Source organism: Crotalus tigris, unplaced genomic scaffold (genome assembly GCF_016545835.1).
Source record: "Crotalus tigris isolate CLP2741 ecotype Arizona unplaced genomic scaffold, ASM1654583v1 scf7180000017552.641344, whole genome shotgun sequence".
NCBI lineage: Eukaryota > Metazoa > Chordata > Lepidosauria > Squamata > Viperidae > Crotalus > Crotalus tigris.
The window spans coordinates 447,230-464,181 of NW_024096470.1; the positions used below are offsets into that span (position 1 = coordinate 447,230).

A 16,952-nucleotide genomic window follows, 5' to 3' on the forward strand; every position below is an offset into this window, starting at 1 on the left:
TCTCTGGCTTTGGTTCCTCTTAGCACAACCTGAAATTCCTTCTTGCAGATATAAATGGGTGGAGGCAGGACAAAAAGGAAAAAAAAAAAAAGAGAGAGAGAGAGAGAGAGAGAGAGAGAGAGAGAGAGAGAGAGAGAGAGAGAGAGAGAGAGAGAGAGAGAGTGTTCTTCACCTCCAACTGAAACTTCTGGTGCTGCTACTCTTTCCCCCTATCAAGGCAAGGCCACCTCTCAATGTTTGGAGGTTCTGCAGGTAGATCTCCACTTACAACCATAATTGTAACTGCAACTTCTCTTCCAAAGTGATGCAGTTGTTAAGTGAGTCAGACCTGATTTTTACAACTTTTTTTCTGCGGTCACTAAGCGATTCTGGTTTCTTTGCTTGTGGGAATCCCCCGAAAAGTAGCAAATGGTGATCATGTAACCCCGGGTGCTGCAATGGTCATAAATACAGGGAGTCCTTAACTGCCGACCACAATTGAGCCCAAAATTTCTGTCGCCAAGCGAGACATTTGTTAAGTGAGTTTTGCCCCGTTTTTCGACCTTTCTTGCCACAGGTGTTAAGTGAAGAACTGCAGATGCTGCAATGCTTGCAAGTGTAAAAAACAATCGTCACTTTTGTCGGTGCCATTGGAACTTCAGTCACTAAGTGAACTATTGTTAGACGAAGATTATCTCTACAGGCCAGTTGCCAAGAATTGTGCATTGTGATCGTGTGGCCGTGAAACGCCGCAAGAGTCATAAGTGCCAGGATTGGTTGCAAGTTGCTTTTTTCAAACTCGTTGTAACATCAAATGGTCATTAAATAGATGGACGTAAGTTGAGGATTACCTGTATATGGCTTGCTGCCAAAGTCTGCCCATGGCCCACTTCTATGCTGATGAACAGAAGAATGTAGGAATCTTCAGTCTTCAGAGCATAGAGACGGATGAAATGGCTAGAACACGGTTGCTGCTGGCCTATGAGCTTCCCATTGCACAATTCATTCTCTGAAATGAGGACAATTCTGCTGACTCTAGCAGAATGAGATAGATAGGAGCTCTTTGTCTGCCCACTCTGACAATACATGGTGACTGGCCCACCAGTAAACCCACCGTATCTACAATCTCATTAGAGTGGCTTGCATTAGAAAAATAACTCCCCTTGACTTATTGCACAGCAAGACTTTCAGCATCTGCTCTGATGGTGCGACTCAAGGAGGAAACTATAGATGAGATTACACAGATGTTTCTTCCTCTACCTTTCAGAAATTAATTTAAGAATTAGGTCCCACGAGACACTAACATTTTGCTCTCCTAGATGTGTGCTGTCATATATTTCTCCCTCATCAGGATATAGATTATTATTGTATTTTAGCTGATGTCAGAAAGAATAGCCAACTTTTAGAATATCCACCTCTAGTTCAGATTGACTCCTGCAGTTTACATGGAGAAGGCTAACCGCCAGTTCTCATTTCTCAGGGTAGTTTACATCCCTGGGGATTTTTGATTATCTTGCTTTCCCTTTTCCTTGCAAATGAGGGCACGTGACATATTTATGTGTGCTGTTATTGTTGCTATTATCCCATATCTTGTTCAGTAGTGTGTTGAAATCTTCTACAAAATATAGAATGCAATCAAAACTGTAAAAAAAGAGAATCTAATAAGATTACTAAGACACTTAAAAGCCCTGGATGAAGAGAGAAAGCCATATAAAAACGTATCAGGTTTACACATTTCAGGGAAATAGTCCAAATGGACAATCACTTAAATATGAGCCAGCCATGTGCTGCAGCTGCCAAAAAAGCCAATCCAGTGCTAGGCTGTATTAACAGAGGGATAGAATCAGGATCACGTGAAATGTTAATACCACTTTACAATACCTTGGTAAGGCCTCACTTGGAATACTGCATCCAGTTTTGGTTACCACAATGTAAAAAAGATGTTGAGACTCTAGAAAGAGTACAGAGAAGAGCAACAAAGATGATTAGGGGACTGGAGGCTAAAGCATATAAGGAACGGCTGCTGGAATTGGATATGTCTAGTTTAATGAAGAGAAGGACGAGGGGGGACATGATAGCAGTGTTCCAATATCTCAGGGGCTGCCCCAAAGAAGAGGGAGTCAAGCTATTCTCCAAAGCACCTGAAGGCAGGACAAGAAGCAACGGATGGAAACTAATCAAGGACAGAAGCAACCTAGAACTAAGGAGAAACTTCCTGACAGTTAGAACAATTAACCAGTGGAACAACCTGCTTCCAGAAGTGGTGAATGCTCCAACACTGGAAGTTTTTAAGAAGAGACTGGACGCCATTTGTCTGAAATGGTATAGAGTTTCCTGACTGAGCAATGGGTTGGACTAGATGACCTCCAAGGTCCCTTCCAACTTTATTATTATTATTATTATTATTATTATGGATCATCGCACAGTCAGCCAGATGTTCAGACTGGATTTGGCATTTTGTCTACCTATCGAGTCCTTACCCAGGACCTGGGATAGGCAGATGTGGATGTTTGATGGTATTACAGATATCGTCGCAGGATGGAAGCAGTTCCTAATAAGGCCGCCTTTTGCAATTGACTAATAGCGAATTTGTCAATGCCAATGGTGTTCAAGTGGTGCTCCAGTTGTTTTGGGATTGCACCCAAGGAGCCTATTACTATTGGTACTACCCTTGCTTGCTTTTGCCACAGTCTTTCTATTTCTATTTGTAGGTCTTTGTATTTTGTTATCTTCTCCAGTTCTTTCTCTTCTATTCTGCTATCTCCAGGCACTGCCACGTCCACTATCCAGACTTTTTTGTCTTTCTTATCGACAATTGTTAAGTCTGGGGTGTTATGTTGCAGGTGCTTGTCTGTTTGAATTCTGAAGTCCCAGAGCAGTTTAATTTTATCATTTTCTATGACTTTCTCTATTTTATGATCCCACCAGTTTTTGCTTACAGGCAAATGATATTTTTTGCAGATCTTCCAATGCACCATTGTTGCTACTTTGTCATGCCGCTGCTTGTAATCAGTCTGTGCAATCTTCTTGCAACAGCTTACCAAGTGGTCCACTGTTTCTTCAGCTTCTTTGCATAGGCGGCACTTACTGTCTGTTGCTGTCTTCTCAATTTTGACTTTGTATGCATTTGTCCTTAAGGCTTGGTCTTGTGCAGCCAGAATTAGTCCCTCGGTCTCTTTCTTCAATTTTCCTGCTCTTAGCCATTGCCAGGTTTTATTATTATCTGCTTTCCCAGCTATTTTTTTAATGTATTGGCCATGTAGTGCTTTGTCTTCCCATGCCTCTATTCTGTTCTTCATTTGGTCTTTCTTGTAGGCCAGTTTGGTCTCTCCAGTAGTCAGTAAGCCTTCCTGATATACTAATTTCAGTGCATCTTCATCATTGTTCTTCAGATATTCTTCCAAAGCCATTTTTTCTTCTTCAACCATCTGATGTACTTGTAGCATTCCACGCCCACCTATTTGCCTTGGTAGATAAAGTCTATCAATGTCACTGCGTGGATGAAGGGCATGATTCATTGTCATTATTTTTCTGGTCTGCCTATCCATTGCTTTTAGTTCTGCTTGAGTCCAGTCCACTATTCCAGCTGGATCGTGGAGAAAGCTAGGGAGTTCCAGAAAAACATCTACTTCTGCTTCATTGACTATGCTAAAGCCTTTGATTATATGGATCACAACAAATTGTGGCAAGTCCTTAAAGAGATGGGAGTACCAGACCATCTTATTTGTCTCTTGAGAAACCTATATGCGGGTCAAGAAGCAACAGTGAGAACTGAACACGGAACCACTGATTGGTTCAAAATTGGAAAAGGAGTCCGGCAAGGCTGTATACTGTCGCCCTGCCTATTTAACTTATATGCAGAGCACATCATGAGAAAGGCAGGGCTAGATGAATCAAAAGTTGGAATTAAGATTGCCGGGAGAAATATCAACAACCTAAGATATGCAGATGATACCACTCTAATGGCAGAAAGTGAAGACGAACTAAAGAGCCTCTTGATGCGGGTGAAGAAGGAGAGTGCAAAAGTTAGCTTGAAACTCAACATTAAGAAAACCAAAATCATGGCATACGGCCCTCTCAATTCCTGGCAAACAGATGGGGAAGAAATGGAGGTAGTGACAGATTTTATTTTCCTGGGCTCCAAGATCACCTTAGATGGGGACTGCAGCCAAGAAATTAAAAGACGCTTGCTCCTGGGGAGGAAAGCTATGGCAAATCTAGACAGCATACTAAAAAGCAGAGACATCACCCTGCCAACAAAAGTGCGTATAGTCCAGGCCATGGTTTTCCCAGTTGCAATGTATGGCTGTGAAAGTTGGACCATAAGAAAGGCTGAGCGCCAAAGAATTGAGGCCTTTGAACTATGGTGCTGGAGAAGACTCCTGCGAGTCCCTTGGACTGCAAGGCGTTCAAACCGGTCAGTCCTAGAAGAGATCAACCCCGACTGCTCTTTAGAAGGCCAGATCTTGAAGTTGGAACTCAAATACTTTGGCCACCTAATGAGAAGGAAGGACTCACTCGAGAAGGGCCTAATGCTGGGAAAGATGGAGGGCAATAGAAGAAGGGGACGACAGAGAATGAGATGGCTGGATGGAGTCACTGAAGCAGTAGGTGTGAACTTAAATGGACTCCAGAAGATGATAGAGGACAGGAAGACCTGGAGGAACATTGTCCATGGGGTCGCGATGGGTCAGACACGACTTCGCAATTAACAACAACAAAATGTTGATAAAAGAAGACATGAGCTCTTCAATACAGTTCACAGGTGTTCTGCCTGGATTTTTAATACACAGCTGTTCTGGAGTTGACCTAGCAGCTCTTTTCTTGCATAGCAATATTAAACAGCAGAAGGTGCAAAATGACAAGGATCTGTTAATCCACAGACTGCCCAAAAGGAATAAGATGTTTTACTGGAAAAACATGACTTGCTGTCCCAAAGGTGCTTTTCAGAAGGCATCTAGACTTTCTTTGTTTTTTCTTGTTTTTTTTTCTTTCTTTCTGAACTAAAGATGTTTCTCAGATTAGAAGCCAAACATCTTCAAAGAAAGAAAGTCCAGTTGCCTTTTGAAAAGCACCTTTCAGAAAACCATGGCCCAGTTTACTGAGAACCTTTATATAGACACAACAGTTTTAATTATAAAATGAAAGTCTTGTACTATTAGGTAAGAAAATACTCTGAATTCTAGCATAAAACATGAACATCAAAGTAACCAGGTAGTTCTGCTCCAATCCAGGAAAACAATATTCTATAATTATGTCTTTGGAAAGTCACCTCTCTCAACACGACCAGCCTCACAGCAATGTGAGCAAAATAGGAAAGAATATTAGGATGCTGACCAATCAATGAAAATAAAGGCAGGATATAACTTTCAACAAAAAACACAGGACTACATTCCATTCCCCAAGCTGAACCATCATCCAACCGCTGAAAGTGGCAACAAAAGAAATGGGCAGATGGTGCGGGTGAGGAGGAAGAAAAAGACAGGAATGGCCAAGGGTTGTTGGGGACAGAATGTGAACAGTGTGCAGTTCACTTCACAACTGCCTACCTTAGCAATGAAAACTTAATGCTGAATTGTGGCCATAAGTCACTGACCGGCTGAGTAGCAGAAAACTTAGGTTTTTACATCTACTCGATTGAGCAGCCATCGAGCATCCAGGAGTGGGGCGGGGGAGTCTGCTGATGGAAAGAGCAAGGTTGCGTTCTGCTCACTTGGCTGATGCGGAACCCAAGCTCTGGAACGGGCAGAAAAAGGAAGGGGCAAAGAGGAAGAGGGGAACAGGGCAGGCTTTGGTGAGGAGAGAGATAGGGGCAAAAGTCTACAGCACCCAGTATTCCGAGGCGGTCTCCCATCCAAGTACTAACCAGGCCTGACCCTCCTTAGCTTCCAAGATCAGAAAGGATCGGGGGGGGGGTTCAGGGTAGAACGGACAAAGAGGGTGTTCCAGCTGCTTGCTGCTGCCTTTAAGCAACCTGCAGTTTAGTTTAGCGACATTTCAAAAGTCCATCGGCACTGAAAAAGGGGCCTTATGACAGGTTTGCACCCTGATGACTGCTGCACAATCTCTACAGTCAGGTGATCCAAATTCGGGGCTCGGCAACCGCCTTGTCTTGATAACAATCGCACAGTGCCAGGATGATGCGCTAGTCCTTCGTAACATTTGCTTACCGACAGATGATTCATTTAAGGATGGAACTGGTTCCCTTCACCACTATATCAAAAAAAGAGCGTGAACGGTGTGCAGTTCGCTTCACAACTGCCTAGCTTAGCAACGGAAACTTAGCGCTGAATTGCGAGCATAGGTCACGGACCGGGGGTGTGTGTGTCTGTTGTTGGGAAAAGCATGCTTGTGGTCAGTTACCCCCACTGATGCAGCACCCAAGCTCTGAAAGTGGCAGCAAAAGGAAGAGGCAGGCGGTGAGGGTGAGGAGGAGGAAGAGCGAGAAAGAGGGGAATGGGGCAGGCGGGGGGGCAAAAGCCTACAGCACCCGGTATTCCCAGGCGGTCTCCCATCCAAGTACTAACCAGGCCTGACCCTGCTTAGCTTCCGAGATCAGACGGGATCGGGCGCGTTCAGGGTAGTATGGCCGTAGACGGTGTTCTAGCTGCTTGCCGCTGCCTTTAAGCCACCTGCAGCGCCCCCTGTTCAAGCCCTGGCAGGGAATCCCAGCCACAGGTTCCTCTCACGCCCCTAAGGCCCATCCTTCCCGCTTTGGCCGCCGGTGCTGCAGCCGCTCAGCCCGTCTCCACCGCACACACACCGGCTCCGGGGCTGTGCCTCTCGGGCTCTTCCCACCACTCCATCCTTCTCTCCTCAACCTAGTACGCCTGGCTACCTAATGGCCAGCTCCCGGGCCAGGCCCCGGTCGCTGCCGGTCTCCTTTCCGAGGGAACCTGCAGGAAAAATGCAGCTGCCGCACATGCTGCCCTGCAGTGCAGGCCGTCCCCACTCTCAACAAGCAGACACAAAGCACAGCTACCCATCAGATCTTCATTAGGGCGCGCAGACCAGCCAAAGAAGGCTGGGATTCCCAATCTTGGCTTGAGCGTTTTCTCCCTTTCAAGGTAGTCCTCGACTGACAACAGTTTGTTTAGGGACCGTTCGAAGTTACAGTGGCACCGGAAGAAGTGAGTTACGACCATTTTTCACACTTACGACCATTTCAGCCTCCCCACCTGGCTCAGATTTATGACGGTTGCACAGTCCCACAGTCACGAGATCTCCTTTTGCGACTTTCCGACAAGCGCAGTCAATGGGGAAGCCGGATTCACTTAACAACCGTGTTATTAAGTTAACAACCGGGACGATTCACTTGACAAACGTGGCAAGTAAAGTCGTACAGCGGGGCAAAACTCACTTAAGAAATGTCTCCGTTAGCAAAATCAATCTTGGGCTCCATTGTCGTCGTAAGTCAAGGACTACCTTACAGAAGGTTTCTTAGTTTTTGTTTCGGCTATCTTTTTCACTTTTTTGAAAATGTGATTTCACTTTCCGGACTTCATACACAGCTATTCATAGTTGCAGCTACACGCGTGCAGGTATACAGATAGTCCTTGAGCCGCAAACATTAGTTTAGCGACATTTCAAATGTCCATCGGCACTGAAAAAAGGGCCTTATGGCCGGTTTGCACCCTGATGACCGCTGTACAATCTCCACAGACAGGTGATCCAAATTCGGGGCTCGGCAACCGCCTTGTCTTGAGGACTATCGCACTGTGCCAGGATGATGCGCTAGTCCATCGTAATCTTCCCATCCGGCTTCCGATAGGAAAAATCAATGTGGCTAACAGATTCACTTACTGACAGATGATTCATTTAACAACAGCTCTGGTTCCCTTCACCACTATATCAAAAAAAGAGCGTGAACGGTGTGCAGTTCGCTTCACAACTGCCTAGCTTAGCAACGGAAACTTAGGGCTGAATTGCGGGCATAGGTCACGGACCGGGGGGTCTGTTGCTGGGAAAAGCAGGCTTGCGTTCTGTTCGCCCCACTGATGCGGCACCCGAGCTCTGAAAGTGGCAGCAAAAGGAAGAGGCAGCCGGTGAGGGTGAGTGAGGAGGAGGAAGAGCGAGAAAGAGGGGAATGGGGCAGGCGGGGGCAAAAGCCTACAGCACCCGGTATTCCCAGGCGGTCTCCCATCCAAGTACTAACCAGGCCTGACCCTGCTTAGCTTCCGAGATCAGACGGGATCGGGCGCGTTCAGGGTAGTATGGCCGTAGACGGTGTTCTAGCTGCTTGCCGCTGCCTTTAAGCCACCTGCAGCGCCCCCTGTTCAAGCCCTGGCAGGGAATCCCAGCCACAGGTTCCTCTCACGCCCCTAAGGCCCATCCTTCCCGCTTTGGCCGCCGGTGCTGCAGCCGCTCAGCCCGTCTCCACCGCACACACACCGGCTCCGGGGCTGTGCCTCTCGGGCTCTTCCCACCACTCCATCCTTCTCTCCTCAACCTAGTACGCCTGGCTACCTAATGGCCAGCTCCCGGGCCAGGCCCCGGTCGCTGCCGGTCTCCTTTCCGAGGGAACCTGCAGGAAAAATGCAGCTGCCGCACATGCTGCCCTGCAGTGCAGGCCGTCCCCACTCTCAACAAGCAGACACAAAGCACAGCTACCCATCAGATCTTCATTAGGGCGCGCAGACCAGCCAAAGAAGGCTGGGATTCCCAATCTTGGCTTGAGCGTTTTCTCCCTTTCAAGGTAGTCCTCGACTGACAACAGTTTGTTTAGGGACCGTTCGAAGTTACAGTGGCACCGGAAGAAGTGAGTTACGACCATTTTTCACACTTACGACCATTTCAGCCTCCCCACCTGGCTCAGATTTATGACGGTTGCACAGTCCCACAGTCACGAGATCTCCTTTTGCGACTTTCCGACAAGCGCAGTCAATGGGGAAGCCGGATTCACTTAACAACCGTGTTATTAAGTTAACAACCGGGACGATTCACTTGACAAACGTGGCAAGTAAAGTCGTACAGCGGGGCAAAACTCACTTAAGAAATGTCTCCGTTAGCAAAATCAATCTTGGGCTCCATTGTCGTCGTAAGTCAAGGACTACCTTACAGAAGGTTTCTTAGTTTTTGTTTCGGCTATCTTTTTCACTTTTTTGAAAATGTGATTTCACTTTCCGGACTTCATACACAGCTATTCATAGTTGCAGCTACACGCGTGCAGGTATACAGATAGTCCTTGAGCCGCAAACATTAGTTTAGCGACATTTCAAATGTCCATCGGCACTGAAAAAAGGGCCTTATGGCCGGTTTGCACCCTGATGACCGCTGTACAATCTCCACAGACAGGTGATCCAAATTCGGGGCTCGGCAACCGCCTTGTCTTGAGGACTATCGCACTGTGCCAGGATGATGCGCTAGTCCATCGTAATCTTCCCATCCGGCTTCCGATAGGAAAAATCAATGTGGCTAACAGATTCACTTACTGACAGATGATTCATTTAACAACAGCTCTGGTTCCCTTCACCACTATATCAAAAAAAGAGCGTGAACGGTGTGCAGTTCGCTTCACAACTGCCTAGCTTAGCAACGGAAACTTAGGGCTGAATTGCGGGCATAGGTCACGGACCGGGGGGTCTGTTGCTGGGAAAAGCAGGCTTGCGTTCTGTTCGCCCCACTGATGCGGCACCCGAGCTCTGAAAGTGGCAGCAAAAGGAAGAGGCAGCCGGTGAGGGTGAGTGAGGAGGAGGAAGAGCGAGAAAGAGGGGAATGGGGCAGGCGGGGGCAAAAGCCTACAGCACCCGGTATTCCCAGGCGGTCTCCCATCCAAGTACTAACCAGGCCTGACCCTGCTTAGCTTCCGAGATCAGACGGGATCGGGCGCGTTCAGGGTAGTATGGCCGTAGACGGTGTTCTAGCTGCTTGCCGCTGCCTTTAAGCCACCTGCAGCGCCCCCTGTTCAAGCCCTGGCAGGGAATCCCAGCCACAGGTTCCTCTCACGCCCCTAAGGCCCATCCTTCCCGCTTTGGCCGCCGGTGCTGCAGCCGCTCAGCCCGTCTCCACCGCACACACACCGGCTCCGGGGCTGTGCCTCTCGGGCTCTTCCCACCACTCCATCCTTCTCTCCTCAACCTAGTACGCCTGGCTACCTAATGGCCAGCTCCCGGGCCAGGCCCCGGTCGCTGCCGGTCTCCTTTCCGAGGGAACCTGCAGGAAAAATGCAGCTGCCGCACATGCTGCCCTGCAGTGCAGGCCGTCCCCACTCTCAACAAGCAGACACAAAGCACAGCTACCCATCAGATCTTCATTAGGGCGCGCAGACCAGCCAAAGAAGGCTGGGATTCCCAATCTTGGCTTGAGCGTTTTCTCCCTTTCAAGGTAGTCCTCGACTGACAACAGTTTGTTTAGGGACCGTTCGAAGTTACAGTGGCACCGGAAGAAGTGAGTTACGACCATTTTTCACACTTACGACCATTTCAGCCTCCCCACCTGGCTCAGATTTATGACGGTTGCACAGTCCCACAGTCACGAGATCTCCTTTTGCGACTTTCCGACAAGCGCAGTCAATGGGGAAGCCGGATTCACTTAACAACCGTGTTATTAAGTTAACAACCGGGACGATTCACTTGACAAACGTGGCAAGTAAAGTCGTACAGCGGGGCAAAACTCACTTAAGAAATGTCTCCGTTAGCAAAATCAATCTTGGGCTCCATTGTCGTCGTAAGTCAAGGACTACCTTACAGAAGGTTTCTTAGTTTTTGTTTCGGCTATCTTTTTCACTTTTTTGAAAATGTGATTTCACTTTCCGGACTTCATACACAGCTATTCATAGTTGCAGCTACACGCGTGCAGGTATACAGATAGTCCTTGAGCCGCAAACATTAGTTTAGCGACATTTCAAATGTCCATCGGCACTGAAAAAAGGGCCTTATGGCCGGTTTGCACCCTGATGACCGCTGTACAATCTCCACAGACAGGTGATCCAAATTCGGGGCTCGGCAACCGCCTTGTCTTGAGGACTATCGCACTGTGCCAGGATGATGCGCTAGTCCATCGTAATCTTCCCATCCGGCTTCCGATAGGAAAAATCAATGTGGCTAACAGATTCACTTACTGACAGATGATTCATTTAACAACAGCTCTGGTTCCCTTCACCACTATATCAAAAAAAGAGCGTGAACGGTGTGCAGTTCGCTTCACAACTGCCTAGCTTAGCAACGGAAACTTAGGGCTGAATTGCGGGCATAGGTCACGGACCGGGGGGTCTGTTGCTGGGAAAAGCAGGCTTGCGTTCTGTTCGCCCCACTGATGCGGCACCCGAGCTCTGAAAGTGGCAGCAAAAGGAAGAGGCAGCCGGTGAGGGTGAGTGAGGAGGAGGAAGAGCGAGAAAGAGGGGAATGGGGCAGGCGGGGGCAAAAGCCTACAGCACCCGGTATTCCCAGGCGGTCTCCCATCCAAGTACTAACCAGGCCTGACCCTGCTTAGCTTCCGAGATCAGACGGGATCGGGCGCGTTCAGGGTAGTATGGCCGTAGACGGTGTTCTAGCTGCTTGCCGCTGCCTTTAAGCCACCTGCAGCGCCCCCTGTTCAAGCCCTGGCAGGGAATCCCAGCCACAGGTTCCTCTCACGCCCCTAAGGCCCATCCTTCCCGCTTTGGCCGCCGGTGCTGCAGCCGCTCAGCCCGTCTCCACCGCACACACACCGGCTCCGGGGCTGTGCCTCTCGGGCTCTTCCCACCACTCCATCCTTCTCTCCTCAACCTAGTACGCCTGGCTACCTAATGGCCAGCTCCCGGGCCAGGCCCCGGTCGCTGCCGGTCTCCTTTCCGAGGGAACCTGCAGGAAAAATGCAGCTGCCGCACATGCTGCCCTGCAGTGCAGGCCGTCCCCACTCTCAACAAGCAGACACAAAGCACAGCTACCCATCAGATCTTCATTAGGGCGCGCAGACCAGCCAAAGAAGGCTGGGATTCCCAATCTTGGCTTGAGCGTTTTCTCCCTTTCAAGGTAGTCCTCGACTGACAACAGTTTGTTTAGGGACCGTTCGAAGTTACAGTGGCACCGGAAGAAGTGAGTTACGACCATTTTTCACACTTACGACCATTTCAGCCTCCCCACCTGGCTCAGATTTATGACGGTTGCACAGTCCCACAGTCACGAGATCTCCTTTTGCGACTTTCCGACAAGCGCAGTCAATGGGGAAGCCGGATTCACTTAACAACCGTGTTATTAAGTTAACAACCGGGACGATTCACTTGACAAACGTGGCAAGTAAAGTCGTACAGCGGGGCAAAACTCACTTAAGAAATGTCTCCGTTAGCAAAATCAATCTTGGGCTCCATTGTCGTCGTAAGTCAAGGACTACCTTACAGAAGGTTTCTTAGTTTTTGTTTCGGCTATCTTTTTCACTTTTTTGAAAATGTGATTTCACTTTCCGGACTTCATACACAGCTATTCATAGTTGCAGCTACACGCGTGCAGGTATACAGATAGTCCTTGAGCCGCAAACATTAGTTTAGCGACATTTCAAATGTCCATCGGCACTGAAAAAAGGGCCTTATGGCCGGTTTGCACCCTGATGACCGCTGTACAATCTCCACAGACAGGTGATCCAAATTCGGGGCTCGGCAACCGCCTTGTCTTGAGGACTATCGCACTGTGCCAGGATGATGCGCTAGTCCATCGCAATCTTCCCATCCGGCTTCCGATAGGAAAAATCAATGTGGCTAACAGATTCACTTACTGACAGATGATTCATTTAACAACAGCTCTGGTTCCCTTCACCACTATATCAAAAAAAGAGCGTGAACGGTGTGCAGTTCGCTTCACAACTGCCTAGCTTAGCAACGGAAACTTAGGGCTGAATTGCGGGCATAGGTCACGGACCGGGGGGTCTGTTGCTGGGAAAAGCAGGCTTGCGTTCTGTTCGCCCCACTGATGCGGCACCCGAGCTCTGAAAGTGGCAGCAAAAGGAAGAGGCAGCCGGTGAGGGTGAGTGAGGAGGAGGAAGAGCGAGAAAGAGGGGAATGGGGCAGGCGGGGGCAAAAGCCTACAGCACCCGGTATTCCCAGGCGGTCTCCCATCCAAGTACTAACCAGGCCTGACCCTGCTTAGCTTCCGAGATCAGACGGGATCGGGCGCGTTCAGGGTAGTATGGCCGTAGACGGTGTTCTAGCTGCTTGCCGCTGCCTTTAAGCCACCTGCAGCGCCCCCTGTTCAAGCCCTGGCAGGGAATCCCAGCCACAGGTTCCTCTCACGCCCCTAAGGCCCATCCTTCCCGCTTTGGCCGCCGGTGCTGCAGCCGCTCAGCCCGTCTCCACCGCACACACACCGGCTCCGGGGCTGTGCCTCTCGGGCTCTTCCCACCACTCCATCCTTCTCTCCTCAACCTAGTACGCCTGGCTACCTAATGGCCAGCTCCCGGGCCAGGCCCCGGTCGCTGCCGGTCTCCTTTCCGAGGGAACCTGCAGGAAAAATGCAGCTGCCGCACATGCTGCCCTGCAGTGCAGGCCGTCCCCACTCTCAACAAGCAGACACAAAGCACAGCTACCCATCAGATCTTCATTAGGGCGCGCAGACCAGCCAAAGAAGGCTGGGAGTCCCAATCTTGGCTTGAGCGTTTTCTCCCTTTCAAGGTAGTCCTCGACTGACAACAGTTTGTTTAGGGACCGTTCGAAGTTACAGTGGCACCGGAAGAAGTGAGTTACGACCATTTTTCACACTTACGACCATTTCAGCCTCCCCACCTGGCTCAGATTTATGACGGTTGCACAGTCCCACAGTCACGAGATCTCCTTTTGCGACTTTCCGACAAGCGCAGTCAATGGGGAAGCCGGATTCACTTAACAACCGTGTTATTAAGTTAACAACCGGGACGATTCACTTGACAAACGTGGCAAGTAAAGTCGTACAGCGGGGCAAAACTCACTTAAGAAATGTCTCCGTTAGCAAAATCAATCTTGGGCTCCATTGTCGTCGTAAGTCAAGGACTACCTTACAGAAGGTTTCTTAGTTTTTGTTTCAGCTATCTTTTTCACTTTTTTGAAAATGTGATTTCACTTTCCGGACTTCATACACAGCTATTCATAGTTGCAGCTACACGCGTGCAGGTATACAGATAGTCCTTGAGCCGCAAACATTAGTTTAGCGACATTTCAAATGTCCATCGGCACTGAAAAAAGGGCCTTATGGCCGGTTTGCACCCTGATGACCGCTGTATTGCATCATCCCTATGGACCTCCTGCAACTGACTCATACTTATGATGGTTTCAGTGTCCTGGGTTCACATGATCACCTTTTGTGGCCTTCTTACAACCAAAGTAAATGGACAAGCCAAATTCATTTAACAATCGTGTTAGTAACTTACGAACTGCAGCAGTTCATTTACAAAATGTGGGAAGAAATGTCATAAAATGGGGAAAAACCCACTTAGGAACCGTCTTGCTTAGCACGATAAATTTTGGGTTCCATTGTAGTCATAATTTGAGGACTAACTGTAGAGACAAATACACACACACACACACGTGTGTGTGTGTATACATATATAATATATATATATAGTTCTCAAATGACAACTGTTTGTGATTGTCTCATGTTATAACGGCAGTTTAAATATCCTTCTATTATTCCTTTTTAAATAGATTTATAGGTTTTTAAAAGTTTTTAATATTTGTTAATGATAGTGCTTTTATATATTTGTTTTAGTTTTATTGTACGTTCTTATACTGTATCAATTAGATGAATAAAAAAAAGATGAAAAACCCTACTTGACCAGAGTTTTCTCTTTTCCATTTGAGTTAGACCTGTGGTCTTACACAACGATCCAGGCACAAAGAACAGGAGCTTCTTTCAGCAACAAGAGGCAGCATACTGGATAATATGGATCCTTCATGTTCAAAAGTTGCCATGCCGTTTGTTTCTGGATGCTTTATTCCGGTTGTCTCAGGATCCCACCCTGTGAAAAAGTTGTATTAAGTTTTGCATTTAAGAGGAAATAAAACCTTTTGGTGAGATTATCTTGGGTGGGATGTTCTTCAAAGGTGAGCTGAGGAACATCAAAGTTGTAGGTTATACAGTTAGCCCTGTGAGGTAACTGTAAGAAGCAAACCCAGAAATAAAATTCTATTAACAAGTTTGCAAGATTGATAGTGCATTTCTGCTCTTTTACCTTTACAATCCCACTTCCCTGGGAAGGTCCATTCTGAGATGTTTGCAATACCTGCGTACTCCGCTGCCTCGTCTGACTATTTTCTAATCTGCCTAATCCGGTGTCTTCCTCCTGTCTCCCAAAATTATTCCCACATACCTGTTTTTTATGAGTCAATGTCTCTTTCTTGAACATATTATTGCCTACTGTGAAAAACTGGATTAGGATAGATGCACTCAAAAAGTGGAATATCAGGGTCACTGCAAGCAAACGTGCAAGTTGTGCACAGCACAAAAGCGTCATTACCAGAGGGTTGGCAAATAACGTTTTAAAAATCAGTTATCCATTCCAAACACTAGAGATGAGGGTGAAAGTTCATTCTCTGAGCTTGTGGGTTGGTTTGTGAACGTTTCCTTACCAGACTAAGTAACATCTTCAGTGGTGGTTCCCTAAACACTGCTGGAGATGTTACCTAGCCTGGTAACAAAACGTTCGGAAACCAACCCAAAAGCTCGGACAACAAACCTTCATCCTCATCCTACACCTGAGGTACAGATGTTCACCACTATTGCAAACAACTACATGTCCTCACTTGCATCAGATTTTACTGTTCCAAAACAAGTGCTATTTATCAATTTAGAGAAACCGTACATATTGTGCCATCTGACATTTCCATCTAGTCTTAACCATGATCCTGTTTTTTTAAGGAAAGAATAGAGCCTATGAAATTATTCAGAGGGCCTGCAAAAAGGTTTTTGCACAGGTGCCAAACATGTCAGCAGCAGCTCAAGGTTCCTCAAGGGAAATATCCGTGGAGATTCTCAGTCATCCAAGTCATAGTTGCCTCAAAAGTGCTGTTTCAAAAGGCAACTGGATTGGTTTTTTTTTTTCCCCTGGAGGAGGAAGAAGCAAACATTTCTCATCCAAGAAACTTCATCAGTTGTGATGGCAGCATGGGTGGGGTGGGTAATGGAAGGATAGTGACAGTTGAGACTGGATGGTAGGGTAATGGAAGGGTAGGATTCTTTCCAGATGTTGGGGGTGGTAGGATGGATTTCTTTGCAGTCATCTGGTCCATTAGCACTCCGGCCTTGGGGGTTTCTTTGCTCCCTGACTCATTTGAATTAGGGTGCAATTGATTGTGGAATCTTCTTGGAACTGCTGTATGATGTGTGTGGTAGACTGGAAATAAGTGATCCCTCCCCCTCCATTGGTTGAGAGAGGACTGCTCAATGTTAACATAAATGGCCTCTTTTACCCCTCTTTCAAGCCAATGATCTTCTCTATCCAAAATGTGGACTCTGCTGTCTTCAAAAGGGCGACCTTTGTCTTTCAAATGTGGATAGACCTCCAAATCTTGTCCTGATGGGTCTGATCTCCTATGTTGTGCCATGCGCTTGTGAAGTGGTTTTTTTGTTTCACCCATGTTTTTCCTCTAGGAAAAAAACAAAACAGTCCAGTTGCCATTTGAAAAAGCACTTTTTGATTTTCCTCAAGGGAAGAAACGGTTGGGCCCCGTTGAAAAACCGACTTTCCTTATCTTGAACCCAGCCAGTCAGTCATAACGTGACAAATAGCAACAATAACAACGACGTCTTAAGACTAACTATATGCCGAGTAATACAGCCACCCTCCATGGCTCTCGCTGGCTGGGAACCATAGGCGGTGTAGTTGCTAGCCATCTGAAATGCTAGTCCCATTTCACCCACTTGAGGGGGCGGCTTTGTACTTGCGGGTCCCTTTCCTCAATACCGCTTTTATCCATCGGATCATTATTATTTTCATTTGTGTTCTGTTCCTTTTTTAAAAAAGAAAAGAAAAAAAGAGTCTCCTCAGCCGGCCTCTTTTTTTCCCGCTCTGGAAAAAAAAAACGGCCATCGCCT

At 47.5% G+C, this 16,952-nt stretch overlaps 1 protein-coding gene and 5 non-coding genes across 11 annotated transcripts in view; all 6 read right to left on the reverse strand.

Annotated features, from left to right (window-relative positions):
- Positions 1-16,938, reverse strand: part of VWA5B2 (von Willebrand factor A domain containing 5B2) — a 76,733-nt gene extending 59,795 nt beyond the window's left edge. For 2 of the 6 annotated variants that reach the window (XM_039346988.1, XM_039346983.1), the window contains exons 1-2: positions 16,779-16,938; positions 14,690-14,877 (exon numbers count right to left, since the gene is read on the reverse strand). In XM_039346988.1, the coding sequence (XP_039202922.1) occupies positions 14,690-14,714 (25 nt within the window). In that variant the 5' untranslated portion in view covers positions 14,715-14,877; positions 16,779-16,938. The remainder of the gene's footprint in view (positions 1-14,689; positions 14,878-16,778) is intronic. The other 4 variants (XM_039346932.1, XM_039346959.1, XM_039346924.1 and 1 more) reach the window with 3 other exon arrangements.
- Positions 6,458-6,576, reverse strand: LOC120309640. The gene has a single exon (XR_005557138.1). It is a non-coding gene; the product is annotated as a 5S ribosomal RNA (ribosomal RNA).
- Positions 8,086-8,204, reverse strand: LOC120309646. Its single transcript, XR_005557139.1, has one exon. It is a non-coding gene; the product is annotated as a 5S ribosomal RNA (ribosomal RNA).
- Positions 9,714-9,832, reverse strand: LOC120309648. The gene has a single exon (XR_005557140.1). It is a non-coding gene; the product is annotated as a 5S ribosomal RNA (ribosomal RNA).
- Positions 11,342-11,460, reverse strand: LOC120309652. The gene has a single exon (XR_005557141.1). It is a non-coding gene; the product is annotated as a 5S ribosomal RNA (ribosomal RNA).
- Positions 12,970-13,088, reverse strand: LOC120309656. Its single transcript, XR_005557142.1, has one exon. It is a non-coding gene; the product is annotated as a 5S ribosomal RNA (ribosomal RNA).
- Positions 16,939-16,952: the final 14 nt, after the last annotated feature.